General features: G+C 36.8%; 2 protein-coding genes across 2 annotated transcripts in view; one reads left to right on the forward strand and one right to left on the reverse strand.

Annotated features, from left to right (window-relative positions):
- LOC140153073 (tRNA (adenine(58)-N(1))-methyltransferase non-catalytic subunit TRM6-like) overlaps nucleotides 1–6485 on the reverse strand; it is an 80488-nt gene extending 74003 nt beyond the window's left edge. The window contains exon 1 of the mRNA XM_072175686.1: nucleotides 6320–6485. Within this exon, the coding sequence (XP_072031787.1) occupies nucleotides 6320–6462 (143 nt within the window). The 5' untranslated portion in view covers nucleotides 6463–6485. The remainder of the gene's footprint in view (nucleotides 1–6319) is intronic.
- Nucleotides 6486–6752: 267 nt separating this feature from the next.
- Nucleotides 6753–14317, forward strand: LOC140153078 (cytochrome c oxidase assembly protein COX20, mitochondrial-like). The gene is made up of 5 exons (XM_072175693.1): nucleotides 6753–6919; nucleotides 9653–9702; nucleotides 10142–10256; nucleotides 11692–11755; nucleotides 12602–14317. The coding sequence occupies exons 2-5, from the start codon at nucleotides 9667–9669 to the stop codon at nucleotides 12726–12728; spliced, it is 342 nt and encodes a 113-aa protein (XP_072031794.1). The 5' UTR covers nucleotides 6753–6919; nucleotides 9653–9666; the 3' UTR covers nucleotides 12729–14317.
- Nucleotides 14318–14384: the final 67 nt, after the last annotated feature.

Below are 14384 nucleotides of genomic sequence, written 5' to 3' on the forward strand. Positions count from 1 at the left end.
AAAAATTATAGCGCATTGGTGACAAGTAAGATATGTATATTATAGGGGCAAGGACTACAACTACTGCACTGGAAATTTTATTTCAGCACAGGCAACAGTTAAGTTATGGAGTAACAGTCAAAAATGAGGGAAAACCAATATTTGATCAATAAATCAATAACTACTTGCCTTGAGTTGCTGAATTTTCAGTGCAGTAGTTGTAGTCCTGGTGTAGTACCCCCTTAATTTGATTATAGTTTATATAGTTTAATGGGCTATTCCCACTTGGTCCAATCCCATTTGGTCCAATCCCACTTAGTCCAATCCCATTTGGTCCAAATCCCACTTTGTCCAGACCCAGTTAGTCCAATCTCACTTAGTCCATGTCCCACTTGGGCCATGTCCCACTTAGTCCATGTCCCACTTAGCCATGTCCCACTTAGGTCATTCCCACTAGGGCCATGTCCCACTTAGGCCATGTCCCATTTAGGCCATGTCCCACTAGGTCCATGTCCCACTAGGGCCATGTCCCACTTAGGCCATGTCCCACTAGGTCCATGTCCCACTAGGGCCATGTCCCACTTGCGCCATGTCCCACTAGGGCCATGTCCCACTTGGGCCATGTCCCACTAGGGCCATGTCCCACTAGGTCCATGTCCCACTTGGGCCATGTCCCACTAGGGCCATGTCCCACTTGATCCATATCCCACTAGGGCCATGTCCCACTATGGTTATAATATTTGTTGTTGGTCATTTTCAGTACTTGTTTTAGTTTTCATAGTAGGGCCTATAGTTGTAAGGGGGGGTGGGGTGGGAGCTGATGCAAAAAGTGGGTCCTAAATATTTTAATCCGTCTGTAGAGGGTCATTAAAAAATCACCAAAATATTTTCTCGCAGAACATGAGTTTACACTATATTTTCTATGGGGTTGACATACATTTTCATGGCCAAAAGGGGCCCTGAAAATAATTTTAGGTCCCCTAACAAGTGTTTGTGAACGGAAAGATAGTCAATGTCTGTCTAAGTTCTTCTGTTCTTTGGTATAGGATCACAGTCGTCTAAGTATATCCAGTAATTGAGAATATAATGTAAGATTGGATAAAGTTGCACTGAGAGTGGGTCCCATGCATGACCATGCCATTTTTCTTTTAAAAAAAGGTGTTGTATTCAAGAACGAGACTTAAAAGATTTCTAAATTGTTCAGTTGGTGGTTTGTTAAAACATGTTATTAACCTGGAGTTTTCAAAGGCTTTGCATGCTATACCTATTGCTTCAGATAATGTTTCAGTATATATAGCTGTGCCAACTATTATTTCTAGTGAGATATTAGAGTGGGACTGGTTTGTTAGCCTCTAGTTTGTTTATGATGTCAGAAGCATCGTTCACATAATTATATAGATTGTTTTGAGGTTGTAAGTTTTAAGAAATAGTCATAACATGTGGATGTTTTGGATGTAGGTCCATTATGACTAATAATTAGTAGGCTTATATAATAGGATGTGCATGGAAGAGTAAGTTATCTGGAGGTGGTTTATGGACTTCTGGTAAAAGGCATGTGTAGTTTGATATATGGGTCAAGAAAGGCCCATCTTCCTTGAAATATATTTGGAGTTGTACATATCTACGAGTGTGTTATGTACATGTTGAGCTTTATCATGCATTTTTGGGGTTTTGATGACTATATCGTGGATGTTATAGAGTTTATTGTAATAGAGCAGTTCTTTCTTTTGTTGCAAGATTTGGTTGTGGTCATGTGAATCTTAGATGACAAATTTCATTTTTGGTTTTCAGAGTCTAATGGTACCCATTTTGATTTGAGTCTGAAAGGAGCAATTTTGTTTTTGTTTTTAGGCAGCGAAAAAAGAAAACCCTGTTCTCTGGGCCCAACCGACCCAGAGTTTGAACAAATTGGGAAAAAAAATGTTTATTTGTATTTTCTCAAATTGCAAATTATTTACAAATTTTGGTGATTTTTTGGGTCATTAAAAAAAAAGAAGAAAAAAAAGGCCGACCGACGTAGAACAGGGTATCTTTTTTCCGTCAACTTATCGTGCATGATAGAAGATACTCTCATTTTTCTTGCAAAATTGGTGTGTGACGATGTGCGTTCACACAATTTACAAACCTTAAGGCGATATAATACCCTGATTTTCATCAGTACCCATCTTCTTTTTTTTGTTGCAAATTTATGAAGTATATAAATATGTTCATCATCTCATGTCCTGAACTTATAAAATATCTCTACATACCAAGTGGTTTTAAACCATTTTAGAAAATCATTTTAGCCCTATATATTTTTTTTTGTTTACTGTATCCTGGTAACTGAGATGTGTGTTTCATAACAAACCATAATTTATTCTATTGAACATGTCCAAGTAGAATACATGAATAGAATACATTAAATCCTTTGTTATACTATCTATAGAAATGTACTCACTGATTATAACACTCAATTAAATAGGCATAATCTCTTCCACATAGACAATTTAATACTACCCCATGTATGTATCTTCTATAATGTGCTGTTAGGAAAAGAGATTAAAAAAGGCTATAAGGTCATCAAAGGTCAGGTTATAGGTCAATTGGTTCAGGTCAAATTCAGGCATCAATTTTGAATACATGTGATAGTCTGTGATATCAAACATGTCATAAATGAGGCATCAATTTTGATATTTTGTCTGTTACTGGATATATAATGGAAATGTGTGAGGTGGATATACTAAAATACCTTGGGATGTACATGGTGAGTACAATTTAGATTGCCTAGTTAAGATGGATTGGGCAAATAAATATAAAATAGTTACCAAAAATCACAAAAATGAAGCTTACGGAAAACTACCTAATATGGTGGTATGGTGACAAAAAATACAATCTTTTTCAACATTGCTGTAGTGTGGTTGTGGTAACCTGTTACCTATGGCTTAATTAAGTTTCAGTGACATAGTGTCGCAAGTTCAAAATACAAAATATAGCTCGACATTGAAAATAGAAGCATTTTAACCGGTTAGTTTTTTGATAGTTGTGGAGCACCAAGTTCATGAAGTCATAAAAGAAATCAGGGACCACTTATTCCCATTTTACATATCAACATTATTTCCCTATTGTGTTAGCAACACATATCCAAAATTTTAATGAAATCCGTTGATAGTAAGCTTTCCAAAATGAAGTGAATTTAACCCAGTGATGTACCACTTTTTGGCTTATACCATTAGAAGCATGTACGCGTCATTGATACTGATGCCACCAATTAAACGAGAAGATTTGCCCCTTCACATACCACTTTGTCCAATTTCTTTTTCTCATTTCTTCACAAAATGCAAAAAAAAAAAAAAAAAAAATGCAATGGGTGTAGTACCCCCTTAAATGGTCTATATAATATAATGCGAACTATGCAAATTACATAGGCCTATGATAAAATGCCACCAGTGTTCGATTTTCATCTATTTTTTTGTGTAGCAAAAATTGCTACTCACTTTCAGATTTGAGTAGCAATTCCAAAATTTTGAGTAGCAGTTTGTTTTCACCATATTTTATCGATTTTTTTGTATTTTTTTATCTTCTCACAGATTACTCAATCCCAGTACTCAATGCTTAAAAAATGTTATGCAAAGTTCTGCAGTGTTGCAGACCGAATGTGGTTCAAAATTCGGCACCTAAACTTCCTAAGCTGATTATCGTGTGCCCTTTCTAAAGCATAAATTTTCCTTCAATAATCAAGAGAAGTCCTACATTTTTGAGTGGAGGAAACTCACTAATTTATTAGCTGAAGCATTAAAATAATGTGAGGAATCTATGAAATCCTAAAAATCTTGTATAATTTTGGAAGATTGTCACCAAGGACACACGATATTTCCTTCTCACCACTGAACTATACACCATATAAACAGTGCTACTTCTATGACGTCATAAAATTAATATGCACGTTTTTAGTTATCTGGTAATACATGGAAGTTTGTAAAAGTTTGGAAAAAAATTTGCATACAAGGGAGGATACTGTATTTAGTTTAATGGCGTAAACATCACGATTTAGGGACTTTTGGGTCATATTTTTGTGGATTATTTTCTTGGAAATGGAATTTATGGAAACATTTTTGACTTCGACAAATGGCAACTTGCAAATGATGGTATATCAGCGTGGTTCACGATCGCAAGTAGGCATTTTATGGGATTGCATTTTTTGCTACTGGTCTGTGTAGTTGAGTAGCAGTTTGTAAAAAATGACTCGCATTTTGCGATGCGAATCCAGGTAAATCGAACACTGAATGCCACTTTCGTATGATTATGCACATAATTATTATACAAGCCAAAGATCATCATTTATGGGTCATTTCTGTTCATAGTCTCCGGCATTATGTTGGCAAACAATCCCTTCTTCTCCTTCAGTCTCCATCTCCTTCCTTTGTCCTACTGATTCCTTCTCTTTTCCTTCCTCTGTCTATTCTTCACCCTTTTCATCCACCTTATTCTGCTCCTTCTACATCATCTCATTTTTTTTCCTTTCTGTTCTTCTAAACCTTTTCATCTTTTTATGTACATCTAGGCCTATGTACGGGTCCAAATGGGATATGGCCTAAGTGGGACATGGCCTAAGTGGGACATGGCCTAGTGGGACATGGCCCTAGTGGGACATGGCGTAAGTGGGACATGGACCTAGTGGGACATGGCCCTAGTGGGACATGGACCTAGTGGGACATGGCCCTAGTGGGACATGGACCTAGTGGGACATGGACTAAGTGGGACATGGCCCTAGTGGGACATGGACCAAGTGGGACATGGCCCTAGTGGGACATGGACCAAGTGGGACATGGCCCTAGTGGGATTGGACCAAATGGGATTGGACTAGTTCACCACGTAAACTTGTATGGCTCAAAATTCGGACCGCTCGCCATAAAGTTTACTGATTTCTATGTTTTGAAATTTGTTGATGTTTTAATGATCCTTGATTCCCGGTCGATTATTTTAGCTGTGTCACGTCATGTGCATGGCCTTGGCGCTGGTAGGTACCAGCCAAACTTCAGAAAAAAAACATGATCGCCGATAACGATGTGATATGGGACTTACATAGGATTACACAGAGATATTTCTTGCCAAAATTTGACCATTTCTAGGCAAGTTGGCCCTACTTTGTCTGCGCTATATGAAAAAGGACAGTTTTAAGTAAGTAAATGTACAATGATTTTGATGTTTTGATGTTTTGGGAGACTGGGAGGGATCAGAACCAAAAGATGATGGAGCCTATTCTTGACTGTGTAATATTCCTTCACCACATTATCGTACAGTAAGAGGCTTATACGATGGACAGATCTAGTATCAGTTTGTGAATGAGGACATCGTATAAGTTCCTTGTACTAGGATTGGACCAAGTGGGAACTGGACCAAGTGGGAATGGACCAAGTGGGATTGGACCAAATGGGATTGGACGAAGTGGGATTGGACCAAATGGGATTGTATATCTGGTTCCATACAGCAATACGCAGTATTGCTGTCTGGTAAGCAGGTGCAATTGAGACGTTGTGAATTGAGGCGTCGGAGCCGGTCAAACACAGAGGACTAGCCTACATCCCGTATCCTACTATCACTCAAACAAGCAAATCTCTTCACGAATTCACTCACCTTGCGATCCTACATCATCAGTTGAAACAAACATCTAAGTTTCCAAAAACAACTTTGTCATTCCTCAAAACTACAAGTAACTTCATTAATAAAAATTGAAATCATACTATTACCCGTTATTGAAAATTTTGTTCGATTTATGTGAACCAAAAGAACGCATGCGAGTCGAGTTCAGTTTACCAAAATGGTAGCTCCTGCCTCCTGGTCACCTCAGATATGAGCGTCAGTATCAAGCTGCTTATTAAGCGGTGGATCGGATTGGTTGAAATCAACGCCACGTTTTTGACCTTACAGGGGTCAGAGACATGCATATTCATGTATGAAAACAGCGATGCGGATATAGTATCATCACCGAGAACTGAGAATTGCGACATTTTCGATGTTTGTACCGGGAATTTCAGACACGGAGACTCATGGAGATTTGAAAAATTCGTCCAAAGGTAACCAAAGGGTTGGGGATCGCATTTTAACTATCACTAAATGTTTGGAATTGAGGTCGGCTAAAAAGTAGACAGTTTGGGGACTGTAATTGGTGTAGATGTCACATTTTGAACAGTGAGCGATAAGTGACCAATTTCATGCTCAGCACAAGTGACTATCTTTACACAGGGTAATGGGATTGGACCAAGTGGGAATAATCCTCCACAGGATGGTTTCCGAATTTTGCACTCTCAAATAATTTAATGTCAAAAAACAAATATGATTTTTAAAAACTGTGACAATTTACCTCTTTTTCCACAGCTTAAAAAGTTTTAAGCTATTTTCCTTCTTAAGTATAAGATTATCCCCTTCTTTTACACAGTCTGTACTTTCCATTTTAGCTGGTGAACAGGTAGATTTCAGCAGACATAAATCGTCAACAAACCTCATGCACGTGAGTTTGTTTACACCGGAAGTAGACTAATTATTCAGCATTTCTATAAAATAATCTACTTCCCTATTTTGATACTTTTCAATAGTTCAAATGAATTTAACACATTTTACTGCTTTAATGTTTCTTAAATCTAATTATTTTTCAATTTATAGCCTTATTTTAAAATATTCATGATCAAATAATTATGTATTATCAACAATTTTATTCCAACTTTTTGACGTATTTTTAAAAGTGCCTTTGAAAGGTCAGCAAGGTCATTGAAATAATTGTTGCACAACCGTTACCCCAGGCCCCAGCAATGATTTATCCTCTATTGAAACTTTAATGTTTATCATATTTATGTAAGCAGGGACTTTCGAACTTATAGAACCATCAAAAATTGCAGAAACACTGCAGGACCAGGAATCAGTATCTGACTGTGTTGCAGCTAGCAGCTTAAAATTCAAATTTAAGGTAAAGCTTTTAGTAAGCTTAAATTAGTAAAAGCAGAGAAGATGATAAAAGAGGAGGTCGCTCGCTGCCCACATCAAATAAATAATGTGTGCATCCGCCTATTGATGGAAACAATGATCTAATCCGATTGATCAACTAATACGATAAGTGGCTTTGCGAGTCACGACTGTCTAGCTCTAAGCGGCGCAGGCCCGGATATCAATTTGTTACGTCAGTTGACCGCGAAATATAATTTCTGTATTGTTTGGCATGACTGGCTGCTAAGTTTGACCCGAGATCCCTGTGAAAAAGACCCTCATTTTGGATCCAAATAACATTTTTGGACACGTTTGGACACAAAACAGGAGTATATGGAGAAACTGACACGAGTTTGAATTACTGATTACACTGGTTTTATGTTTCCGTAAACTGCCGCAAATATTCAAATAGTTATCATTTAAATTTGTTTTCCTTTGACCTTATATTAATTTGACTGGAAAATTAATTATGCTTGACTTTTGATTTTTTTAATGGGAGTTGCGATATATATAATGCTTTTTCAATCGTTTAAAAATCATGGTCACCCTGGTTAGTATTATTTTTTTTAACAAAAAAAGCATGATTTGACTGCAAAATTGGGACTTAAGCGATGTACTTCCGTGTGTGGAATATTTTCTCCACTGAGAGAACTACCGAATCAGTCGAGCGTGTGGCGGATGAACAGATTACCACAAAGGAAGTTTCAAGTGGTGTCTTAAGTACCCCAAACAAAGAAAAGTGAATAGAGGTTAACTGTGGGTAATCGGATTATATGTTCGAGCGATCTCCTCTTTTCTCATCTTCTCTGGTAAAAGCCTACTTTTTACTTACTGTAAACATGAAATGAAATGATGATGGTCATGATGACTCACATGTGATTTATATATGTCGATGGTATAGTTTGTTTGTATCATTCATAGGCGAAAATTTATTCGGCTTTTGTCACTGCGTGCCTCGCCAGTGGTGCCAAAGCCGCGCCAGGCATAGGCGCACAATTGGGCTACTTTATTAGCGATCACTTGCCGCTACTCAAAAAAGCATGCCGCTACCGAGGCCACTACTCATGCTACTTGCCTAAAATTGGGCTACTTTTTCCAGTGAGTCTCAGGCCGCAGCACTATTGATGTATTTTCCTTTCAATTTAGCCGATTTATTAAGGTTTTGAGTCTCTGAAGCTCCAAATTGCACAATTTTACAATGGGTTTTGTGACCATTTAATATTGATCTGTCAATAGCTTCCCAGTTTAGTACCGGAAGTTTTTAAGTCAAGTGCTTTTCCGCCCAATTCATTGGGTGTTTTGCGTTGTTTATTCGGCTAAATCTGCCCAAATATTCGGTATTGGTCGCTATTTTGGAAGCTTCAAAAATTGGCCTAATTGAGAATATTGTATCGTGGCCTGGCGAGTCAATGTACCGCGCGCGCCTTGACGCTGAAAAGTTTTGGCAACACTGCTGCACGCATCAAGAAAGTCCCAACTCAACACACTCATGTAAATTCACATTTAAGTTTGCGCCAGTCACGCATTACACAACACTGTACACATACACAACAACACGTCACTATAAACTATTGAACATTATTAACATTATAATAATAATAATAATGTGATAGTGTTTATTCCGGTGTAAATTGTTCAAAATATTCTCTCACACAAAGCGAGGGCATCCGTGAGCAAATTCGTTGCTACTGTTTCTCGAGTATGGCATAGCATATTACTTAGTACTGCAGTCACAGTTGGTATACAAGATTGCCTATTTTATAGCTTAAATCGTTGCAAAAAACAACAACATCACTGGTCTACTAAAAAATTATAGCAAGCAACGGACTGTAGCCTTGAATGTGTACCGGTAACTATCGTATGCAAATTCGAAACTTAGAGTTCTTGAGTGACGTAGCCAATAGGAGGTAAGTGTGTTTAACACAGTGAATATGTGACATGTAGGCCTACATTGTACATGTACCAAAATAAGTACGCTCTTTAAGGTTAACAGCAATTTACATGTACTTGTACCAGTACTGAAAGTATGGGTTGTTCAGCTTCAGGTCAAGGAAATAAAAAATACAGTAAAACTTAAATATTTGTAAAAAAAATAAATAAACAGGAACCCACAGAACCTGGTATATCTTCGCCAATTAACTAGATTTTCGTAACTAAAGCGGTATCTCGGCTTGGGACCATGGTGCTTCGGTAACTAGTATGGGGGGATTATGGAGGCTGTGGGGGACTTTAATGTAATTTTAATGAATTAATCCACTTCGCTTTATCCACTTTTCTCTCTATAGTTTGCCAAGTTGATTGATAATTTGCAAATGAATGATGAGATATTATATAATATAATATAATATAACCCACAACCATTGTGTATACTCTGCGGGTTTGATCTGTTTGGAAATGTAGTTGGAATCTTATTTACAGAGGCCAGATTGATATCGACTCCTCAGTGCCAGAAGTGGGTAAGTGCAATAGCTGTCCTGTTAACATTTGCCAATTTACACACAGTATATTGTACCCATCTACAAATTCTACATGTACCCCGGTACACATGGCAGCTATTGAACAAGTTTTATACACTTCACACTGGCACTGAGCAGTCAATATACTGTGCATCAATCATTTGCTTCTAAAGCAGGTATTGGCATAAGCATGTACGTAGATGTACAATTTTTGTACATGTGTAAACTATCTCTGGTTCATGTATGTCTTATATTTCCAGATACCGATTAAAGCATGGCTTCAAATGAAATAGATGATGATCAAAAGAAGGTAAGAGTTATGCTGTCAGAGATATATCTGATTGATGTAACTTGACTCAAGTTAGTACCTTCGGTTTCCAATTATTCTTCATCATAACTTGTAATATAAAGTTATGAAACTTGTGTGTACCATGCATGATGTATCTGTATCTGCATTTTGGCATCACTTATTGTCGCATACATGGGTCAGGGCATAAATGAGGATTATGGGTCAATTTCATCAAGCTCAAACCAAGATTCTTGTAAGCAAATTGAGATTGAACTAAGACCAACAATAATTCTCACCAAGAATGCTCCGTTATAGAAGAACCAAAATTGGATTCTACAACCTGTTTATGAAAATCATTAACCTGGGGTGGGGTTTGTAGGGGTGTGTATTCCCACTTTGTACCATTCCTACCATAGCTTTTACATGCATTTATTCATTTAAATTTGCACTTTTCATGCAGGGTTTGTTCTCCAAAGTAACTGAACCTTTCCACACAGTACCATGCACACGTACTGCATATTTACATGGTTTTGCATCAGGTCTTCTTAGTGGAGTAAGCACATTCCTGTTCACAAGTAAGTTATGGGGTCACAGGTTCTAAGTTCTTCCTAAGACTTCTAAAATAGATAAAAAAGTTGTTGACGAAATAAAAAAGTTCAAAATGTTATTGGTAGCCTATTTTCATTTTGATTTACACACTTTGTCCAATTTACAATGTTAAATGTCATTGCTCATTTATATGTCAATTTGAAAGTTGCAGTGGGTCTGTTAAACTTAAACAAAGCATTCAAAATGTATTCTGAAGTTTGGAATATTCTGCATGCTTTGTGAAAGTTGAATGGAAAAAACTGCCTTACATAATGAGCTATTATGACCGAGCGCAACAATATATGACATTGTAAATTGGACAAGGATGTATTATTTTATAACAAATTAAGCTACCAATAACTGTTGTATGTTTAATTTTGTCACCAACTTTTCAATTTATTTAAAATGTCTTAGGGGGAACTTGTGAACTTTTTATATTGATATTGCAGATTTTCAGTACCCACACTACAGTATATTATACGTTGGCATCATCAGCACTTTCATCAAATAAAAAAAGTTGGTTGCTAATTACCGTACTGAATTTATGTTAATAAGAATGTCCGATGCTGCAGGGTTTGAATGTTCAGGTTAAAGGACTCTAAATACATGTGCTATATGGGTGATCACTAATCAGAAGCTTGACAGAGTTCCTACAAGAAAGTACACACAGAATCTAAAAAAAAAACTCATGTTGGGACATTTATTACTGAAAACCCCTGGAATAGACCCATGTTATGTTACTTTGACTGTCTTAATCCCATAGGAATTAATATTTATTTGAATTACCAAAATAAAAACAATATAATACAACTTACAAGCAAGTAAATCTTAATTCAGGAAAGAAAAATAGACTTGTAAACTTGTCCAAACACAGAGTGCTTTCCTTTCCTGTTACATTACAATGTAAATACAAAAGAAAACACACAAAATAAAAACAAAATTAAATTGATAGAGAACCGACTTGAATGAATGGTTCCCAACTGTTGTCGAGTAATATTTTTACTATTTTCATTGTCGACGTCGACAAGTTGTCAACGAAGTAATACATCAATAAAGTCAACATACATGTATTAAGTTCCGAGACCATGTTATACATCGTTTATTTACATCAAAATATTACCAGATACCCCATATACAAATGTACACAGCATCAGAATATTGAGATTGTATTTAGATAATCTGCACCACTTACAAATGAAAATAGAAGACTGGTGCAGTTATTTCATGGTAAATAATGATGATATTATGTTCATCTCTAATATATTTTTAAAGTCTAGTTTTTTGTCAACAATTGGTCCCTGCTTGTCGACAATCAGGAAAATTGCTTTATCATCATTATTATTGACAACAGCCCTATTCCAATCTCAGTACATTGTATCAATTGAAGGTAATAAGTATTCCAATTGTTTCAATTTATTTCAGGTAATGTTAGGAAGGCAAGCAACCTTGGTGTAGTAACATTTGCACTAATCATGCCAGGATCATTGTAAGTCAATAATTTGTTACTTTATAAAAATTGATCACAATCAGATCGCATCAACTAGGCTGATTGCAGCTGAACCCGATGTTAACCTACTTAGATTGTAATATCCACCAATTAACTGTGCAGCTCTGCAAATGCCATTGGGTGAAGGAAGTTTTTGAAACCAAACAAGTAATCCCTGATTTTCAAATTGAGCGGGAAGTCACCAGAAATAAAGATATGGTCCATTGAGCATGCCACAAAACAATAGAGAAAAAAAGGAAGAACTGAAAGAGATATTGACTTTTGAACACCAAGTGTGATGGGAAAATTTAAATCTGGTTATACCGTGATTTAGTCAAATAAACACCCCGAGGCGTTACATTTTCCCAAGGGGGGGCGTTTATTAGAGGTCATTTTTAGCACGACAATTCCCGTTAAAATCATTAGGTAAGCTTTAAAAGTCACGCTAAAATGACGAACTATGAACTTTTGACACTGACTTTTGGTTCACTTCCGGGTTTCCAATGCAGATTTTCGCCATTTATTGCTGCTATTATTGACCATGTGAGCAACTTGGTAAGCTTACTACACAAGATAGCATGGAAATATCGGAATTTTTGAAACATCTTGGTTGAAAAAAAGTGGTGGGGGCGTTTATTTGAGGGGGGGGGCGACTATTTGACTGAAATACGGTAATGAAGGGAAGAGGTCTCATTGATGCATACCATGGCATTATTTAGTTTAAATACTGGTATACCAAATTATCAGAGGATTTACACAATGTACACGTAAGTTGTCTTTACACTAATATTTTGCTATGGAAAACATGTAGTACCTATGTTAACATTGTGTTTATTCTCTTCCTAGCTTTTATTGCAGATGGAAAAATTTCAAAAAAGAACTTGAAAAGCAGCGATCGACACCAGCAACAATTGCTCCATGGCGACCAGATGACGAATCTAGTGATGTAACAAATGAGATGAAAGAAACATGACAGGAAAATAGCGTCAGAATTTGATGAACTCAAATGGTGCAATAGACTTTATTAAAGAGGACTTTTGCAAGGGTTATGCAACTTTTTCCCATTAACTAGTGTATTGTCAAAATTAGGCAACTTAAAAGGACATTTCGTGATCCACAGCCTCATCCCCCCACTTTTCTCAAAAAAAGTTGAGATTTTTATATCACTGGAAAGCTCTGGCTACATAATGTTTATGTACAAAAAATTTCTTGCTGATTAATTCGCAAAGCAAAGATATCGTGAAATTTGAATTTTGTTCTGGTGCACCAGAACGAAATTACAACGCTATCTATGGAGCAGTGTAATACACATAATCATGCATAACTCGCAAACGCAAAATCGGAATCAACTGAAATTTTGGGAATAAGTTTTTTTCGTGGATATCTACTGAAAAATGACATAAAAAGAGGATGCTAGGATCACGAAATACTCCTTTAATTCGGGGAAATTGTGTATAAATCCTTCAATCGTACCAGAAATGGTCCACTGAATAGAAGGAAGCTCTTCAAGGTTTGTAACGCCAAGCAGAAATAGCTTCTTATTTATTTTTTTAAATTTTGTCCATAAGAACTGTCTGCACATTGAGCTCTGTAAATGAATGTGCTTAAAATAATTACTTCTCTTTTGGATTCTCACCAACTCACACAGCTAGTTGACAATTTTGCATCAAGTTTGTTATTACAAGGATTACACCTGGTGCTGAATGGTATTTCCATCGGACCAAATTAAATAATATATAAATACAATAAATAAATGTTGGCATTTTTACAGTGCCTTTCATGTGTTTCAATATGATCAAAGCACTTAACATTTATTCCGCTGTCGTTAGAATATATGGTGGCTTGCCACACAATGCCCAAGGTATGCTCATACCTTTGGGTGATGCTCAAGGGACAATATAAATAACAGCTCCCATTTCACGCCTGGGTAGATAGAGGTAAGTGAGTAAAGCACCTTGCCCAAATGCACAACATAATGGTACCGCCAGGCTCAAACTTGCAAACATCAGATAGCGAGGCAGAGCCTGTTTTACTAAATTTTGCATAAACTTGTATCAGTCATTTTCCAGCCAATTAGCATGACACAGAAGAAAAACATTCTGTATAAACTGGCAGTTGAAATAATATAATATTTTTAATGTTAGCGCATTAAAACAAAATAATCCATATGTTGCAGAGAAGTAATTCATTGGTAGAGCACCAGCGCAGTCACCTTTCGGAGCCTTATTTCACCCTTATACAGATGAGCACTCCCTTATAATGCCTCTTTGAAGGTGTCTTGGGAAGTATTTCTTGAACTGCATATCTCCTTGTCTTGGGTAGGCATCAATCAATTCTCTGAGGTCTCTGGATTTAGGACCGGACTCTGGTGGGATAAACCGGTTTTAGGGGGCCCCAACCATCCCGCTTCCCTCAGAGATAGATTTAATTAAATCTTCATCAGAGATTGGGCACTCCATCCTACTTTTGTGCGACGCATAATTCTTCTTTCCCCTACCAATACATACTGATGGTTTCAAAAATGATAATCCAGATTTAAATGCAACCATTTGTAAACACAGATAAGACCCCAGTGACTTAAACTTTCAAATGTTTTATAACAATCTTCTATGCATTGAACAATGTGTTA

The sequence above is a fragment of the Amphiura filiformis genome, chromosome 5, assembly GCF_039555335.1.
Source record: "Amphiura filiformis chromosome 5, Afil_fr2py, whole genome shotgun sequence".
In the NCBI taxonomy this organism is placed as follows: domain Eukaryota; kingdom Metazoa; phylum Echinodermata; class Ophiuroidea; order Amphilepidida; family Amphiuridae; genus Amphiura; species Amphiura filiformis.

Excerpts from the sequence above, each read along its gene's own strand:
- LOC140153078 (XM_072175693.1), top strand. The coding sequence starts at position 9,667 with ATGGCTTCAAATGAAATAGATGATGATCAAAAGAAG. Across the intron at positions 9,703-10,141 it reads TAGATGATGATCAAAAGAAG|GGTTTGTTCTCCAAAGTAAC; the intron begins GTAAGAGTTATG and ends CTTTTCATGCAG. Across the intron at positions 11,756-12,601 it reads CTAATCATGCCAGGATCATT|CTTTTATTGCAGATGGAAAA; the intron begins GTAAGTCAATAA and ends TTCTCTTCCTAG.